The following is an 18701-nucleotide window of genomic DNA, read 5'->3' as shown; positions in this document are numbered from 1 at the left end:
TCTGAGTCACACCACTGTGTTCACCCTGAACACAATGCCACTAATTAGCAATTTAACAGAGAAACTCTAAGGCATTATGTAAAGATCAGAGTTTCTTATTTTTAGTTCTGCAATCTTTATGACTGATTTATCTTGTGACTCAACATGAATAGAGGTTCATTCCAAATCTGTTCTAGCAGACTCTGATGAATGAACACAAAGCAGCTCATAGTTCAGGCCTGTATTTGCTCAAAAGAAATCCAGATTAAAGTGTACGTTTAATGTGAAAGTGATCATAAATGTGTCAGCATTTTTTTTTTCAGACTGACTTAGACTCCGGGTTCAAGAGCAGGCCAGAGGCTAAGTCGTCCTCTGCAGTGCAATCTGTTGTGTCATGCAAGTGAAAACTCAAGTAATGAAATAAACATAGAGGTACTTTATGTCACACAGATGAGAGACCTTCCCTTCAGCAATGGCGTGAGTGCAGTGCGGGAGTGTTACATGTTCAGTGGAACAAGGTTGTAGGTTTTTAACTCAAGAGATGTAAAAGGTTTTGCTAATCTGTGAGACAGTGAGCGCCTGCTAACATTGCGATTTCTTTAAGAGAACCATGCATGTCATCATGCGGCGATAACATGTCAGTCATCTTTAATGATCGTCTCTTCTGTTTATCTGCTCTTTCGGTCCCTTTATTGTATTCCAGATATAGTCAAAGGGAAATGAAAGGCATGCTGTCATTCTGAAGAAAGTTGGCAGATGTGCCTGTTTTAAATTATTAAATCATAGTAAGTGTGACAGGCATGGTTTATTGGATTGCACATATTTGTGGCTCACTCTGTTGGCATATATTTGTGGCAGTTTATAGGTCCTTGTGTGTTTATTAAATAGAAGGCTGTGTTGCATGTGAGGTTATGTAATTTTTTATTTTAGATCTTTTACTGGACCGTTACCGTGAATAAAGATAATGAATGCAGTGTGGTTTTCATGTGAAAATGGTCGTCCTATAGATTAATTGAAATGATGGATCACTAGTCTGTCAGGTGACGCATGCCCATATTGAGTACCATCTTGCATTGAAAGCCAGTCAATAAATGTGTAGATTCTCAGACGGAAATAAATCAAAACGGGACTTATGAGGTGTAGTAATGACAAGAAATCAGTCAATCATATGGTTTCAGTTTCAGTAAAACCGTTTTGCGAAGGAAGGAGGATGTATCTAACTAAATATATATTATGTTACCCCACACCCTGGCATGTGTTCCCATTTGTACCTGGGGCTATGGGATTTTTGTCAGCCTTATTAGGTGGGCTCAGAATGTATCACAAGTGACATCAAGACTGACACTGTATCTGTGCAGCCTGAGCTTGTGTCTATGGCCTCTCCAACTTCTCAGGGGGTGGGGATTGCAGCATCACGTTTCAACGGCATGAGTGCATAGACCATACCCTCTGGTAAAGGGATGTCAGGTCAGACTGGTGTTCGTAGAGGGCATCGCATCAGCAGTAAATGTGTTCCCCATCACTCTGACTCAAAGTTCAGGACATAACTGTCAAATGTTCCAAACAACTACTATCCCTGACATGTACATGGATTATTAAATTTAGACTAGTTGACACTCAGGATATATGTAGTGATAAACAATGTCCATACTATAAGAGCCATTTGAGATTGTAGAAAACTGAACATTCTTTAACTAGAATGGCACTTGGTAGAGCACATTCCTCTACGAAGACCCAACAGTTCCCTTTAATTCGATCAGGCCTGATCTAATATCAAATTCATGCAATTTCACTAACTCATAGATACCAGCCACCTAAATATGCCTAATTTTTTGCATCAAAATCATCCATTATTCTCTTATCTAATGAAAAAAGTCAAAAAAACCTAATCCAGCAATATTAAAGAAAGATTAATGGGGTCTCTACTGGGCTGATACCCATCCTCAATCTGTGTTTGGGGAAATCCGCCAGTAGAATTGTTCTTAATCCTGCTGACCAACCAACCAACCAACCAACCAACCAACAACCGGACATGAGTGAAAATATAACCTCCAAATCGTATTTAAGATGCTGCTGGTACCCTAGTGGAAGGTGGTTGCACAAGATCTTAGCAACAGTTAGATGACATTGTTAATATTAGTAACGGATGCTTATTTTTTATAAAGCAACATTTGACTCTTAAGACATGACATTTCAGTGCATAATATCCATATGTAATTTAAATGAGTACGTTTATAAAATAAGGATAACTTTAAACAACTGCTATATCAGGTGCCTACTAGTGAGGGCAACAAACATAAACGACTGGTCAACTAGTCTTGCACAATCTGAGCATCGATCTTGCCTTCATGTTGCTTCTGCTGTTGCTGTTGAGATTGATATGCAGTCATAAATTCAATACAATGTCAGTACCAGGGGATCCCCCTTTAAACTCAAACTCACTTTGTCTTCGTTGGAAAAAAGGAGCATTTGAAAAGGTCGTCTTGAGCTCAGCTTCTCTGCTCTTCCCTCACAGTGTGAAATTTAAATCAGATTTCAGTTGAATTAAAGCACCTTTCCCCTCAGGGTTCTATTTAAGTCTAGGAGAGCAAAAGGTCATAGCTCCAAGAATAGGCCTGTCAGTTAGCAACAGCCTGTTTGCTGAATTCCTTTGATGGAGGTCGCTTCCTCCACTGCTTTTCTATACATGTCTCCTCCTGATGGCATCTCTTTTAATTATCTCCCTGGCACACTAGCTGGTCCACTCAGATAAGCTTCAGTATTATATTACTGGGAGCATGTGTCTCATCTACTGTCTTTTCAATCTGCAGCCACTGTTGCGTTGAATCCAATTACTGTGGTGTTTACTTTCAACCCCCGGCCATTATCATATTTTAACTGTTCACGCTTACCTGCGCTGACTCAGAATGCTTTTATTGCTCATCAGATCTGATAACAGGTGTTACACAGTAGTGTGCAGGAGCAGCATACTGCTACCTTAATTATTTCTTTGCTCAGTGTAAGAAAAAATCCAAGATTACATTATTATTTTTTTTTTATTAATTACAGTTTTATAATCAAAAGACGTGGGATAAATCGGTATAGATAAAACCGCAATGTCTCAGTTATGTCTTTGACAGCCCTGCCTAAGACATATATTGTCACAGATGAAGTTACATAATGAATATTTCATGGGTAGTTGAACAGACCCACGTGAGAGACCCTTTTCTGGGACCATCGTCAAGTCCTGACCGAACACTGAACACTCGGCTTCCCTCCTTTTCTTCTGAAAGAATAAACTATATTAAATCACACTGCAGGGCAACATATGATAAAGAAGAGCACATAAAACATGCACTACCCTTTTCTTTAGGGAGCCGCTGTGAACACAACAGATTTGCCTTGCTCTCTCACGCTGCCTCTCCGAATATTCCTCCTCATGGCTTTTCTTCATATCCCTCCTACCACATTCCCTCCCTCTCTCTCTCTCTCTCGCTCACTCCCTCTCTCCCTCTCTCTCTCTCTCTCTCTCTCTCTCTCTCTCTCTCTCTCTCTCTCTCTCTCTCTCCCTCTCTCTTTCTCTCTCTCTCCCCCCTCTCTCCTCCCATCTCTTGCATGTGTGCGTTGTGCTGCTTTACTCTGAGCACAAGGCATACAGATGTAAGTTTAATCCAGGCAACGGTCAGAGCTGGGACGTGAATATGAGGTTGCCCTTTTCCTAACATGCAGTAGTATTCAGCAGCCGGTGCAACTGTCAAGGCGGATTCAAGAAGAGGAGATGAAAACCTCCTGGAACTGTGTGTTCGTGTTTTATTCTCACCATCTCTTTGTGTGGATTTATTCGTTTCCACTCTTAATGCTTAGCACTGAGAGGTGTTATCTCTAGCACTGAGCTCAGCTTTTAAAAGGAAATTGCAAGACTCTAAATCTGCCTGTCAGCCTCTGATGATTCTTTGATTTATTGATAAAGCGAGAGGGGGACACCCAGATGAATCGAGGAAGAACTTGCAGAGGGGGATTCAAACAAGCTCTGCTCTTTTTGGACTTTGGTTTGCAAAAGATTTTGTTTTTTCTTTAATTTGTTGCTTTATACCCGACCTGTGATTTGTGTGTCTGAAGTCCGCAGTGATTGCACATTTGTTTCTTGAACCAGCAGAGGCACAGATGCTGTAATGTTTTGCTTGTATTTGGATTTCCTTTGAGAGGATTTAGTTTTCTTCTGATCCACCATCCCACCCTTCTGCCCCCTTTTTTTAGTGAACATTGTGAGCTGGTCAGTCACTTCAGCAACTGGGCAGTGATTTCTAGCGGAGGCACACTGTGTGTGAGGCTGATTCCAGAGTAGTTGCCTCCTACAGACTGAACTATCTCACGCTCTGCAGAGGACCCACAGACTTTCCACCTCTGGGAGTTTGCCTTGCCTGATTTAGCCAGAAGAGTGTTTTGATCAAGAGTATCTGAATTGGGACAGCCAGCCGAAAGCCAGGATGCAGGTCTCGTTAGTGTGCACGGACCACCGTGGGGGCGTGAGCCGCAACACGGAGGACCGGCTAAACCGACAGAACGCCAACAGCCCAAACACAGGCACTCGCAGCAAGTTCAGAGCGGTGGCGATGGTGGCTCGCAGTCTGGGACAGCTCTCTGTTCAGAGTGTGCCGTCTTCCAGCGAGCAAAGCATGAGGACTGGCATGAAGTATAGGTAGGGCATGTCTTGAGTGGAAGCTGGTAGCTGTAAATTTGGCCCCAAAGCTTTCAGACTTATAAAATGTTTGAGTGGATCTTTAACTGCAGGATTTTTCTCCTCCTGCTAAAGTAGATTTAGAATAAGGAACATCAAATTATTTGGCTCAGGCTACATTACATGACGGAGAAGACAATCTTTTTTCCATTTCTGTATTGCCAGTTTTTCTTATTACTCCTCCCTGTAAGAACTGCCAACTGATTAAAGCTAAGAGTCGTGCTTCACTGTGACAGGAACAAATTAACCTGCCCAAACTTTTATTTACCATTAATTTTTCGTAAATAGGACCTATTTAAAACATGATAGAAAAATATCCCAGTTTCTAAATTTATCTGAACTTTGTACATGATTGATAAAACTAAGTGGTTGGCATTTAATTTACATTAAATTGTGGCCATTGATGTCTAATCCGTTCTGTGCACGGGTGACAAATAAGCACCATAAACAAACTACAGTAAGCTGCATTCAATCAGCTGGAAAGAGAAAACTAATTAGTATTTTCCCAGATTAGTCAAAAATACTATGATCATAATCAGCATTTTTATGATTTGTATACCTTACACAAATAATCCCTTGGTTGTGAACCCCTTATAATTTATGTTTATGTTGATAATTACCTCTGCAGATCCTTCTGTCTAATTTAAAAAACAGAAATATAACTAACTAATCAGATATTTTTTCCAATTATTGAAGCAAAAGCTTCAGGAAGTCAGCTGTCACTTCCTGTCATATTAAGGAGAGTCCCTAACATGCCTTGCAAACAAACACGTTGCAGTAATGATAGCTTTTGCCAACAATGTTGTACGTTGACATGAAGCTGCATTGAATATTTATGCTGTCCCTTCAATCAGCTGATTACTGATTACTGGTCTATTGTAGTATTTAAAGTTCTGTTGCTTTTGTGGATGAAAGGGTTGCCATTTTATTAAAGGGATTTTTCTTTTTGCCTGTTAGTGTGCAGAAACCCCCAAGAGACACAAAGACTAATGACTGCCTTTTATCTAGCATTCCCCATATTAAACGTGTTGGCAAAGGTTTATTTGCAGAGTATTGATAACAAGATGCAAATGTCTTCTAGTTGTGTGGCGAAAATTATTTAAATTAAACCAGCTTTTACACAAGGGCTGAGTAGTGAGCAGATTATGAAGGAAAATATGTTTAAGTGCATTTGGAGCACTGGGGGGAACAGCAGTGAACGACGAACTGAACAGCAGAGGAGGTACACAGAATCTGTAGGCAGTGTTGCTGAGAGAATGAGTTCACATTACTTTTCAGCATGGTAAGTCAGAGCACATTGTGATCTACAGCAAGCTGGCTTTTAATGCAATGAATCTGCTTAGCATCGCAGGTGTCTTTCACCCTGTCAGGAATTATTTTGCGATAATGACCTGCTCTCTTACCCTGTTTTCCCACCTGTCACTCAACTCCTCACCAAAGACGGATGCTTGACATAAAAAAATATTGATTTAGAATGACAAGCCTTCACTAAAAACCTGCATCCATTTGCTACATATACTAGCAACTTATTGTGAAGATGTATGTAAAGTCTCTTCCACGTTTTTAACAATGGTTTAATTAACATATTGTTACCAACACATACTGTATATTTTCCAAAGGGTACTCATTTTATCACGCTGTGGTGGTTATGTAACCACCAGTAATGTTGTTATTGTGGTGGTCCACCGCTCCTAAATAAATGTGGAGGAAACACTGGATTTAATGTACAGATATCAGTTTTTGTAGTGATATTAAAAGTGCAACAAAAATCTCACACTATAGAGGCTGATGAAGAGCCTGTATTAAAAGCTTCTAGGCTCTTTTGTTTTTAGTATTTTGTATTCTACTCTTTTACTTTGCAGGATCATCAGAAGTACTGTGTTCTTTAAAGGATTGTCATTCAAGCCTTAAAGGAAATAATTTCAGGTTGAACTGTTGAAAGTTTTTCAAGACCCAAACCTTCAGAAGAGAAATAGCAAGGTGATCTCTTTCAAGAAGAGTCTGTTTTTTGAAAATTAGACAGAATTAAGATCAGGCGTTGATTTGAGGAAACACATCAACCATCCTCAGTGCTGCTGAAGGCATGTCACAATCATCTGCATCTGGTTTGCTAGCGGCAGCCTCGCCACATTGGCACACTGTCATTATTGAGGGTAATGATATTGAATGAGTAAAATCATTTTCAGCTCGCGGGGCCAGCGGCTGTTTGTGTTCTGCGCTTCCGCAGTGTAGTCCAGAGCACATAACTGGCTCTGTGTTTGTGTGTCTGATGTAAACTGAAGGTAATGCAGGCCTAAATGCAGCGTGAGGCTCAGAGATGCATGCACCAAGGGCAAGACATAGTGTTTTGTGAGATGCGAATGAAAGGGGAGGAAGGAGAGAGTGAAAGAAAACAAAGAAGAGAGTGCTAAGGTTAATGCTGGTGAGGGCACTATGCCCAAGAGGAAGTACAGTAGGCTGGAGTGATCTGTGCTCATGTCACTGTGTATCTTTCAACGTGCCTCTTGGAGTCGAAGCTCGCTCACTTCTCCCTCCATCCTTGAGCACAATATATTTTTCTTTGTTAAAATCAGCTTTTCATTTTGCCATTTTGACAGCTGAAGACGTTAGTGGTTTTATAACTGTTCCCCAGAAGAATACGGCTTATCCTCCAACAAAACTTTCCACGATTATCCTCTCTGGCAGAATAGCAGTGTGAAATTCTGATCAGACTCATTTGAATACAGTCCTCTCTGTTTTCTTGAATGGCAGCCTTGAGCTTGAATCAAGACTGTCGGCGTACACATGGGCAAGGACGTGGGTTATGTCGGAAAGGACCTTCGCCACAAGGCCGAGGATCTCATCAGAATGAGCGTATTTTCAAGGTACGCAGGGATTCAGCAGCTTCAGCACAGACTGATCCACTCGGTAATGTGACACTGGGCCTGCATGACATGACTGGTTAAAATCATCAAGCTCGACTGTGAGAGCCGGCACCTCCTCCAAGGAATGATTAAATGGCTTCAGTCAGGACTGAATTAATGATGCACACAAAATGGCTTATGATTATGTAAAGTAGTCCAGCTCAGGGAATGGAAGAATATCTGTGAGATTGGGAAGGCAGTGCAGGTGAGTCAATCCCATAAAGCCGCTGCTTTTCACAGTCCGGTTATCAGCTCTTCTCCCAAGCAACCAAGCCTAGGAAGGGGTCTTGCGGGAATTACTTACTTTTACAAGAGCCATTTTTTATTTGCTTAGGCGTGGCAAGTAAACTGCTGCAAAGTAATGCTGAGGTGATGACTTTAAATATCACTTTTCGTTTGGACTGCCATTTTTGTGCAGACTGAATAGGAGAGCTCTCTCTAAACTGCTGTGGCTAACATTTATGCTCTGGGAGGGTATTTTTCGTCATTGTTCTTATTTCTGCTGTGTTGCACTCAGTATCTTTTACTGCAGTGGCTAAGTAAATCAGAGCTGCCTCACCTCCCACCCTGGTGTAAATCTACAAGTAAACTCGCCTCAGCCCAGACTGTCAGTACAATTCCTCACATCTCTGGAGGTCCACTTTGGGTTGTAAAGTTGACAGTGAGTCACAGACACAGTAAATAGCTGCTGGCAGGGTTGTGTAAGCGGATGGCATTTAAATCCCACCATGTTGTGTGAAGTTGTGATTTATCATTGTCAAAGTCAGAGATATGATGCTGCTTAAAAAAGGTCGTCCCACCAGCTATGTTTTCATTGAGTGCACCTTGAAGTTATTTGATGTAGCACATGGCAGAATTTATACAGACAGTATGGGAGAAGGATGTTAAAGATTTACAAACTGAACATGTACTCATCAATTATTAGCATACAGGTTCAATGTTTCATTTAAGTATTACAAGCTGTAATTACAGAAAAGGAATTAGTGCTTCACTATGGGAACATTGTGGTCCAATTTTCTAAGACGAATAAATCCAAGCGTCTTCATTTGTCTTAATATTTTCTCACAGTAATGCAAAAGGCATGCATCGCTCAGGCTCGGGTGACAAAAAGCTGTGGGTGTGAGATTTGGGGCGTCATGAGTGTGGGTGCATGCTGGGACATTTTCCTGCATTCTGAGGGCTCTTCTCCATCAGGGAGCCAGCTTTCCACAGCCTGCACTCCCCCTTGAAATATGAATCATAAATAGACCGTGGTAGTGCTAGAACAGAACACACACGCAGCACTACACTTTGGCCACTCTAATGTAAATACTAAGACTCATCCACACTGCAGATTTCAGGTCCACGGCAGCCTCTTAGGTACCATCTAAAACGCACACAGAACATACACCATCTGTTTGCTCTGGGCATGTGGAGAGAAAATGCCAAACGATGGCATGGTTCATTTATTGATGTGGGCTTGTGTTTCACTGTATGCACTGAGAGTTTGTCTGTGTTGGTGTATAAAAAAAGCTAGTGATGGGAGGGGGGGTTATTTTGCCTATGTTTCTTTAAGTGTGTCTGCATGTGAGAGACACTGTTATGTTGAAGGAGAAAATGAAGACAGCTGTTCTTTCTTTGCCTCACTGATAGAGTTTAATTAGAGCCTGTGTGTGTGTGTGTGTGTGTGTGTCTTTGTTAGCACCACTCATTTCTCTCCATATTATTTTCTGAAAAGCTCTAGAAATAGCCATGATTTAGTAATTCTAAGAGGCAAGACCTTTGTCCACTCAGTATCTGCTTTGTGTGTGTGTGTGTGTGTGTGGGTGTGGGTGTGGGTGTGGGTGTGTGTGTGTGTGTGTGTGTGTGTGTGTGTGTGTGTGTAGGAATTTAACTGTTTGCATTGCTGCTTCCCTCAAGGGTTACACATAATTGTTGGGCTCAGTTTAGCATGCTAAAACACAGATGCAGTCTGAAGTTTGGACTAAGAGTCGGAGCAGCGAATCAACAGACTTGTTTCTAGCAATTAAATTTGTATTCAGCTTTTCTTTCTGCATGAGAAGCATTGGAGCTGCATGTTACATAATGCGGAAGGCGCAGTGATTGAGGACAAATTGTAGCACAAATAGAAGTGAGGCTATACTGTAGCAGGAGGCCCCAGCATTGGCTTACTTCAGAAAGTACTGGAGAACAGGCCAGCAGGGGAAAATGCCATTTTCCCCACAGCATCATGCTTAGTTAAGTGTATTATAAATATTTAACCTCTACATTTTTTTAATTAGGCAGATAGCACAAGTTTGCACATATAGTTCAATATAGTTCCCAATGCAATATCCCTTTTCTGAGCTGGATTGCCTCTAACTATACAAGCTAGTTTATGTCCTTTTTATGTAAATATAAAAATCGCTAATTAGCTTATTTGTGATAGTGACTGCAAAAAATACAATTATTTTTCATTAATCTTTTGATTCTTTTCTTAATGATTGTTTGAAATATAACATGCAAGAAACCAGTGACATTCTAACATAGCCCAAAGATATTCAGTTTACAGTCACAGAGGACTCGGAAAACCAGAAAATCTTCAAATTTAAGTTGCTGGAACCAGAGAATAAGGGCATTTTTAACTCAAATCTGACTCAAAATAATGAAACAATTGTCAGACCAGTTGCTGATCAATTTCACTTATCGTCTAATTGTTCTATTTCAGTGCAATGGTTACTGTCAAAACATTTACTTTGGGATTATAAAATGCATTTCATCTGTTTGATTGTCCATGAATATATTCTATCAGTGTCCTTTGGCTAGGATATTGAATTTAAAAGCATGTCAAGATGTTGGTGCACAGCTGAGTGTGACATTAAGACTTGGAATCCCCCCACAGGTTCTAATAAGTTTCTCTCTCGTTCCTCTCCAGCGTATAGCAGAAGATTTTCCACCCCTGTGGGCACTGGCAGATTTATCCCCAGACAAGAGCCTCTGAAAACGCCCAAGTTAGAAGAAAAACAAATTCAGCCTGAGGAAAAGCCTCTGAGCCCACAATCTGTTTATGTCCAAGTAAAAAAAAAAAATTAATAAAAAAATAAAAGCTGCCATTGACGACTGTCTTAATACGCTTCAGTGCCAGTGGCTTTACTGTGCGTTTCTGGCTATATGTACGAAGTTGATATCCTCCAAACAAAATCACATTTTACACGTTCTCCGGCTGTTGTCAAATACGGCACTGTAAGTACATATAACAGTATAACTATATGTAATACAGATCTTTTAAATCCCACTCAGGGCAGAAATGACTGCCTGGGTCTCACAATAAGAAGTTAACATCTTCAAAACAAGAAATAAAACTGTCAAAACTTTGCAACTTTACTAAATGTTTAGCCTGAAATAAATCATTTAGCAAATGAGTGTGTATACGCTTGTACACACATTAAGTGGCTGTTTAAAGGCCTCCTAAGATGACTCAGGGTTGGGTCGAGATTTCCGTTTCAGAGATCAATTTTGAGTCATGTTTTTATGTATTTTATGGTGCATTTTATTAAACATATGCAAGCTTCAAGGACTGTTGTAAATGTTCATTTAATTGTATTCTGAGAGTTAGAAGTTAGATGTTAGGTGAGAAGATCAATAACTCCCTCTCATATGTGTCAATTAAGTTTGAAGCTAGAGCGTGCAGCTTGTTGTTTAAGGACTGTAAACAGGGAAAACAGCTAGTCTGGCTTTGTTCAAATTTAAAAAAAAAATCCACCTGCCTGCTCAGGCTGATGTATTTAGCAAAGAATTACAGCTCCTGAGATTTTGATTGCACTTGGCCATATTGCAACAGCAATATTACTTTGATTATTTGTTAAATTGTTTGCACTTAGATAGTGCTCTTCTAGTTAAACCAACTGCCCAAAGTTAAAAACACAAGTCAACATTTATCCGTTTAGACACATTCAGATGCTGGTTGCAGAGGCTGCCACGCACCACCTGCTTATCAGGAGGGACAACCAGTCCAACATCCACTCACAAACCAATAGATGACGCCAGGATTGGGTTCAGTATCGTGCCTACAGACTCTTCGGAGCAGAAGATTGAACCATCGACCGTATGATAAGTGGACAAGCTGTCTCTGTTGTACTGCAGTACCTCTTAAAGTGGCACTATATGGAAATCAGCAAGTCTCTAGCAAGTAGTAGAATCAGTTTGTAATGCCCTGAAAAACTTCTCAGAGTTTTGTACTTGCATGGATTAGATAAACTGAATCTAACATCAATTAGTGAGCTCCTGTGTCTCCTGCTTCCTTTCCAGTGTTTCTGCTGAGCTAAGCTAATTGTTTCCTGGCTCTAGCTCTGTACCTCTCCATTGATTCCAGTATTGGCAGGAAAACAGATTAGTGCGTTTCCCAAAAAATTTCCAAATATTGGTCTAAAAAAACAGTTTAACTTTTAAGATAAAAGTCTTTATCCATTCACCTGCAGTCACAGCTCACCCCCGCAAATCCATCTTGGGCTTTATCTGGAAGAAGAGTCGAGTCTCTTCGTTTTGAGTAACAAATAAAGGTCACCCAGCTGGCAGTGAGTATACACAGCCTCATGGTAGAATGCTGAAGGACGTGCACGATAAAGCACACAGCCATTCATGTTTCCTACCAGTGAGGTGAAGTGAAGATAATTGGATGAATATGGCTAGCGTGTTGAACGCTAGTTGAGTTTCAGCCAATACAGAGAAGATTATGATGGAGATTTTTTTTCTGGTGATCACAGGTGATGTGTTTAAGCAGCTTGTCAGAGCCAAGTGGCTCCCCTATTCTTCCTCTTTTCTTATTCCCTAGTCAGGACTTTATTTTTAATCCAATTTCTTAAATTCTCCACTGCTGCTCCCCCCTCTCTCCTAAGTATAATAGATGGTACCTAAACCTGAATGAAGGAGGAAACCACCTGCAGCAAACACGAGACAAGAGGCATTCGGTGGGTGTTTTTTGCTGAAGTCCAAGCCACGGGTGTGGTAGTATTAATAGTTCTGCTCAGTGAACATATCTCTCAACACGTTCCTCTTTACAGCTCTGTGACCTTGTTTCCTCGTTCATCAACTAGCTAACTGGTTTTCTGAGTACAGAGTAGATAAATTACCTACCCACTCTATTTAGTGCTATTTTTGTCCGCCAGTGGTTTGTATTACATTTCTGTTTGAAGGCTGAAATGTATTTGCTGCAGCCTGCACGTGGCTTTATTTGTTATTTGAACAGTTTGTCTTCCAGAGTCCAGTTTTTAACCTCTGCACCTGTGATCTATAAATCTCAAATCAACTTTAACTGACACCATCTGCCTTGTGATTTCTTTACTGTAACATCACGTCAGCACAAGTTAGGGTTTAGTCAGGAATAGGCACGGGCGAAAAGAGCAAATCTAACTTTTTGGAAGACAAGATCACATGATGGTGGAGAATATTGTAACCAAGCAACATGTATTATTCTGTGGACTAAATAGTGGGTTGACAAACAAAGCCAAGCAGGCAGCTTGTAAGTGTGTCACGGATACACATTTTTAAAAAAGCTCATGCAAAGTTCACCTCAGTTTTTTGGCACATCCTGAATTGTAATACCCCAACATAACCAGCAGGAAAATCACTTGCATCAAGTCTGGACTTTGCTAAGAGCTAAGATCATTTCCACATTAAAGTAAAGTTGTATTAGTCCCTTCCATAAATGAGACCTGTGCTTTTTATTTAATCAAAGAACTGTTGTATATTTGCCCCACAGCATGAACTCAACCTTTGTCTGTCTATAGTGGAGGATGATATGAACAGCTGTATTGTTGTGATAATCATCCTAGCCTATCCTTTCATCACATTGTTTTATCGTCTCCTGAGACCAAGATTAGTGTGTTTTTGCTCCGTTGCAGGATTTTTATTGTCAATGACTCAATATCCTGCTCAGTATCTCAGAACAATTCAGACTGCACAAAATTAGCACCATACATTTGCTTCACTAACAACACACAATAGTAATTCATTGATTGGCTGGTGAAATGTTTACATTCATTAGCCATTTGGCCTTTGGTGGTTAATTTTGCATTCTGTTGCTTTGAGGCATTTGCAAAAATTGTATTGATTGGTCTGAAAGGGTCACTACAGAGTTTCTCTGTAGGTCATAAATGGCCCAACAGAGGAATGTGTTAGCAATGGGAAATGACACAACCAAAATAGATAGAAAATGTCTGGTTATATCAACAGTTGAAACAAGTTTTTATTTACTGCTTATTATTGGGAAAGTATAGAGTTGAATGTGTCAAAAAGGTTTGATGCAGCTCCCACCTTCTCCTCAAATCTCATATGCTCATGTGTCAGAGTTTTTTCAAAATTTTTTTGTGTCAGTCAATATTTTGTAGTTGTGGTACCTTAATTTCCTTGTGTGCTGTGCCTGTGCCACACATTAAAGACAAGCATCTTTGTTGTTTGTTCATAAGTTATCCTTTTTTTCCTTCAATGTCTGATTTTATTTAGACAGTAATATGTTTTTGACTATTTTGGATAATATCTCCCACTGCAAAGTTCAAGAAATTGTTTATGTTGATGCTATATTGAGAAGGTGAAGACTGCAGTAAGCAGTGCTAGAAATCATTAACTATAGGTAAGACATGTGCAGTACAATGGCTCAGGTAACATTAGGCTTGACATTAGACTTTTTATTACTGTGTTAATGTCCCACTTTTACATTATTTTATTTTCTATTTCACATGTTTCTTCTTGAGAGAACAATCCAATAACCACAAATCCAATAATCAATGATAAATGACTCTTAGCTGACCTCAGATATTTCTCCACCTTACATTGACATTGATGGAAAAAAACAACAGCACCTCCACTATTTTCCACAGGTCACCTTCCATCAATGGCAGCCAATGTCAGCAGCAGAGCTGTGTGATTAACTCAGACATGCAGCATTCATTATGTCAAGCTTATGTGAAATACAACGTGTGTGTGTGTGTGTGTGTGTGTGTGTGAACAAGCCCCAAATAGATCAACAAGCTGGCTTTAATCAAATTAACCAACATACCAACATGTAAACCCTTGACTTGTTCACTTGTTTCTCTGGGCTGCTGGGATCAGAAGCCGGATGTTCATAGAAACTTCAAAGAAAGGTTACCTGGTAAACAACCCCACTGGACATGTGACACAGGCTCTACATGTCCTGTTCACTGATTCTCATCCGGCTTTGTCCCTGCAGCTGCTGTGGTGTTGCTGTCCTGTACTGTCCCCTTCATTATTGAGGGAGATGTGAGAAAGATGACTTTACTGTTGTGGTTCGTGTCTGCTGAGGCTCAGCGGGAACCTGACCCCGGCCTGCTCACAGGCCATGGCAGAGGGTCATCGCATCTATGCACAATGCAGTATTCAAGGCCAGTCTAGTAAAATATTGAACACAACAATGTGCTGACAAAGGGACATCTCAACAATGGGAACAATGGCAAGGGCAGAGCTACGTATTCTGATACCCTTGTTACTTATTTTTAGGTTTGGGGACGTGCTTAAATGCATGGATGCTGCAGTATTCATGGTTAAAACATGCTTCATTCAACACTTGCATAGTAAGCATTGCTTTGTGCTAAGCTCTAATACACGCGGTGTGTCGTTAGGTGTTGAGATCCAGAATTATGCAAGGATTGAAACAGACTCCATGCTGAATGTACAGTAGTGCTCTACACTGTGTTCAGGGACAAACTCTACAAAAGCAGGATGAAGTCAAGCAGAATGTTTTTTTGAGTGATGAAGACATTTTGCACTACTATTAAACAAATGTTTCAGTCCATCATTAAAAACATGCTCCACTAACAATTTCGGCCAATAAGCGACTTTTGATTTCGGTTATCTCTGTGTGTGAAGCGAGCAGCAGCCCCCTGAGGGGGTATTTTCCTCATGCAATTAAGAGAAAGTTAATTGTAGATAAGCTTCAGTGGTTCGCCAGGGGGGACTTTTGTTAACCTTGTCACTGTGGTGCACTGAAAGGGCACGTGGGACCACAGTACTTCTATCACTCTTCCTTCTCCGCCATGACTGACTGTCTTATAGCTTCTATACATGACATCCTCAGGCTCTTGGATTCACTGTCAACTGTAACACGATTACAGACCTCACTGACCAAATAAGATCTTTTTAATTAGGCTGTTTGACAAAACATGCTGTACTGATTTCATTATTTTTCAATATCGCTTGACCGGACTGAAACTCCTGTTGTCTCAGAAAAATGGTGGATTTTCAGTTGTAAAATGTCTTGAGTTTGAAAACAAAGCATGGAAATGAATGGAGAGACTCTGCAAGCATCCATGGTGGTGCAGTGAAGTAAAAGAGTGGAACTAATGATGCTGAATGATGAAGTGAACGTTTAACTGGATTAACGGCTCTAAAATAGAAAGTACTGTACATGGAGATACATCAAAAAGAAATGTAAAGCTTTTGAAAAGCTTTTTTTTCTGTGTCACTACAACACAAATGTATCCCAGTTAGCCTGCTTGGAATGGATGTGATACTGTGGAGATTTTCATATTTATTTTAAAAGCTTTAGTCAGTGTTTTAGGACTTGGTGTTCAGACCACACTGAAAGAAGTGTTTTTGTTAGTCACTGCAGCAATTCAGCAATCCTACCATGGCTTCACAAAACACCCCCCCACACACACAGTCCCACTCACACATGCAGTCACAAGCGCAGTCTCATAACACGCACATCTGCAGTCACACACGCCGTACACCTTTCCTCTGTCTCCCTCTCCACTCCCTTTCACTGTATTTCTATACAGGCAGTCTTGTAAAAAAAATTAGATATCCTCCCACATGCTCACTTTGACTCCTGCACATGTTACATCATCTCTAATGCCACATTTCTTTTATCTCTTTACACCGCCAGCTTATCTTTTCAAGGAGGTTGACCAGAAGTAGCATACTTTTTTTTTTTTTTATGTTTAATAATTTCTTAGATCAGTGGAATCTGAAGAAGCTATTAAGGTCTGAAGACACACACCTGAAACTAAAGACATAACAGCAATTGTATTTTTTCGGTACTCATAACAAATCTGTCATGATGTTGCCTTTTAAACGAAGAACCACAGGCATCTTAGGAACGTTTAAAAGCTCACACAAAAGAATCAAAGAGCCAAGCAAAGCTGTGATTGTCAGCAGAGGGTTCTGTCTGGGCCCTGATAGGCTCAGAGACGCCAGCTTTATGAGCGGGTCGTCGTGAGTAGTCGAGCTTCCGCGATGTTGTGAGGGGGATTTTAGTCAGATGGCGGCTGAGGGATCCTGGTGTGCTGTGGGAAATTTCAGTGGATGTCATGGTGGGCCTGCTTAAGACCCACTTCCTCTCTTTGACTTTCCCTGACATTTCACTGCACGCGCGCACGCACACACACACACACACACACACACACACACACATACACACACACACACACACACACACACTCACACTCTCATTGTCAGCAGCACACATGTTACTGTCCTTCCTTACCCATCCTATCTACATGTGTCAGTGTTGCAGAGGACGCAGACTGGCTTCAAATCCATACAAAGCCCTGTTCTCCTCAGCAGCCATGACTGTAACCCATAAGAACCTTAAGAACAGAATTTTCTCACATTACAGACGAGTCATTGGGTTGTTTGTTTGTTTGTTTGTTTGTTTATTTTTTATTCATATTATCAGTCAAAGTGAAAAATCGGTCCTTATTCTAATGGTCATAGCCGCCACAAGATTGAAAAATATCACAAATCATTGCCACCTCAGTGCTGCATTAATGTTAACGTAATTCATTCTGTTTTGACAGGAACCTTGGGAAGTCGGGCCTGCGGGTGTCCTGCCTTGGATTAGGTAAGACTCTCTAAGATCTTTTCTTAGTTTTCTGCACTGCATGGACTTTGTATAACAGATTTGGTGAGGATCTCATAACCCCACGGTGCTCTATCATCAAATGGGGAGAAAAGAGTGTTTTAGGAATGAAAATGTAAGTGCCAGTGAGTCTGCAGATTTGAATATACTATCGTTTCCTTGGCTAGACCGTAGTTCTTGTACTATACAGCATATGCAGAACACACAGTATCGCTTGCTCATCTGTGTGCATGTGTGTTTATGTGCATATAACCTGACCCCGCCTTCCCTGTCACCCTTTGTAGGAACATGGGTGACGTTTGGCGGACAGATAACAGATGAGGTGAGAGCAGATGGATTCTGTCATCTTCCATCAGTCAAAGCTCGGAAATGGAAACCCTCCATATGATCTGGATTGCTGAAGGAACCTATTTTTACTTTGAGTGAAAACATATTGCCAGAGGGAGTCAACAGCTAGAGATAAACAGGAAGAAAAAGCCATCTATAGTGTTGTGAGGGAAGTTTAATAATTAAAAAGTCCTAACACCTCACATTGGTGGTCTCCCACCCCGCTGTTGTCTCCCCCCTGCTTGTTCCTCCCCCCCCCGCTCTCTCAACAGATGGCAGAGCAGCTGATGACTCTGGCCTATGAAAATGGCATCAATCTGTTTGACACAGCGGAGGTCTACGCTGCTGGAAAGTGAGTATATCCTGTGGCACAGGTCACTTAGCAGTGAGCAGTGACACTGCCTATCACCAAGCTGCTCACGTGTGATTGATCATAAAAGCACAAAGTAGAGATTATATGCTAGTGACAGCATCTTTGTCTAAGTGCTAGGTGCAGCAAGCAAATGTTCAGGGGATTGGAGAGGATTAGAATACCACATTAACACATTCAGACTCATGGTAGACAGTCGCTGATATGTAACGGGTCATTTTACCCAAATTTAAAAGAAAATAACATTTAACACTGCTATAGATGTGCTTTTCAAATACAACGAGCATAAATGGATTTGACTATTGTGCTAAATGACTCATCAACAATGTGTCACTGTCATTACTCCACAATCCACAAAAATCACTGTCAGCATTAATTATTATTAATAAATTGGTAGAAAGTAGTCCCAGTGACCCAATCCCCCCCTAAAAACAGAAACACAGATTTTTCCTTGTTCGCCTGTAGTACTATTTATCCATCTAGATTGTTTTGGTGTGAGTTGCCGAGTTTTATGAGATACTGGCATTAAAAGTGTCTGCCTTCTCTCCAATAAGATTGAACTAGATGATACTC

At 40.7% G+C, this 18701-nt stretch overlaps 1 protein-coding gene across 6 annotated transcripts in view; it reads left to right on the top strand.

The window, feature by feature from the left end:
• Positions 1 to 18701, top strand: part of kcnab2a (potassium voltage-gated channel subfamily A regulatory beta subunit 2a) — an 89986-nt gene that overhangs the window by 47478 nt on the left and 23807 nt on the right. For 5 of the 6 annotated variants that reach the window (XM_030419171.1, XM_030419169.1, XM_030419167.1 and 2 more), the window contains 3 exons: positions 17370 to 17413; positions 17716 to 17753; positions 18031 to 18110. In XM_030419171.1, the coding sequence (XP_030275031.1) occupies positions 17370 to 17413; positions 17716 to 17753; positions 18031 to 18110 (162 nt within the window). Of the gene's footprint in view, positions 1 to 3564; positions 4658 to 17369; positions 17414 to 17715; positions 17754 to 18030; positions 18111 to 18701 lie in introns of those variants that run through there. The other variant, XM_030419172.1, reaches the window with a different exon arrangement.

This window comes from Sparus aurata, chromosome 6, assembly GCF_900880675.1.
Source record: "Sparus aurata chromosome 6, fSpaAur1.1, whole genome shotgun sequence".
Classification (NCBI taxonomy): Eukaryota; Metazoa; Chordata; class Actinopteri; order Spariformes; family Sparidae; genus Sparus; species Sparus aurata.
The sequence above is the reverse complement of the archived record's forward strand: the minus strand, read 5'-3'. Positions and strand labels throughout refer to the sequence as shown.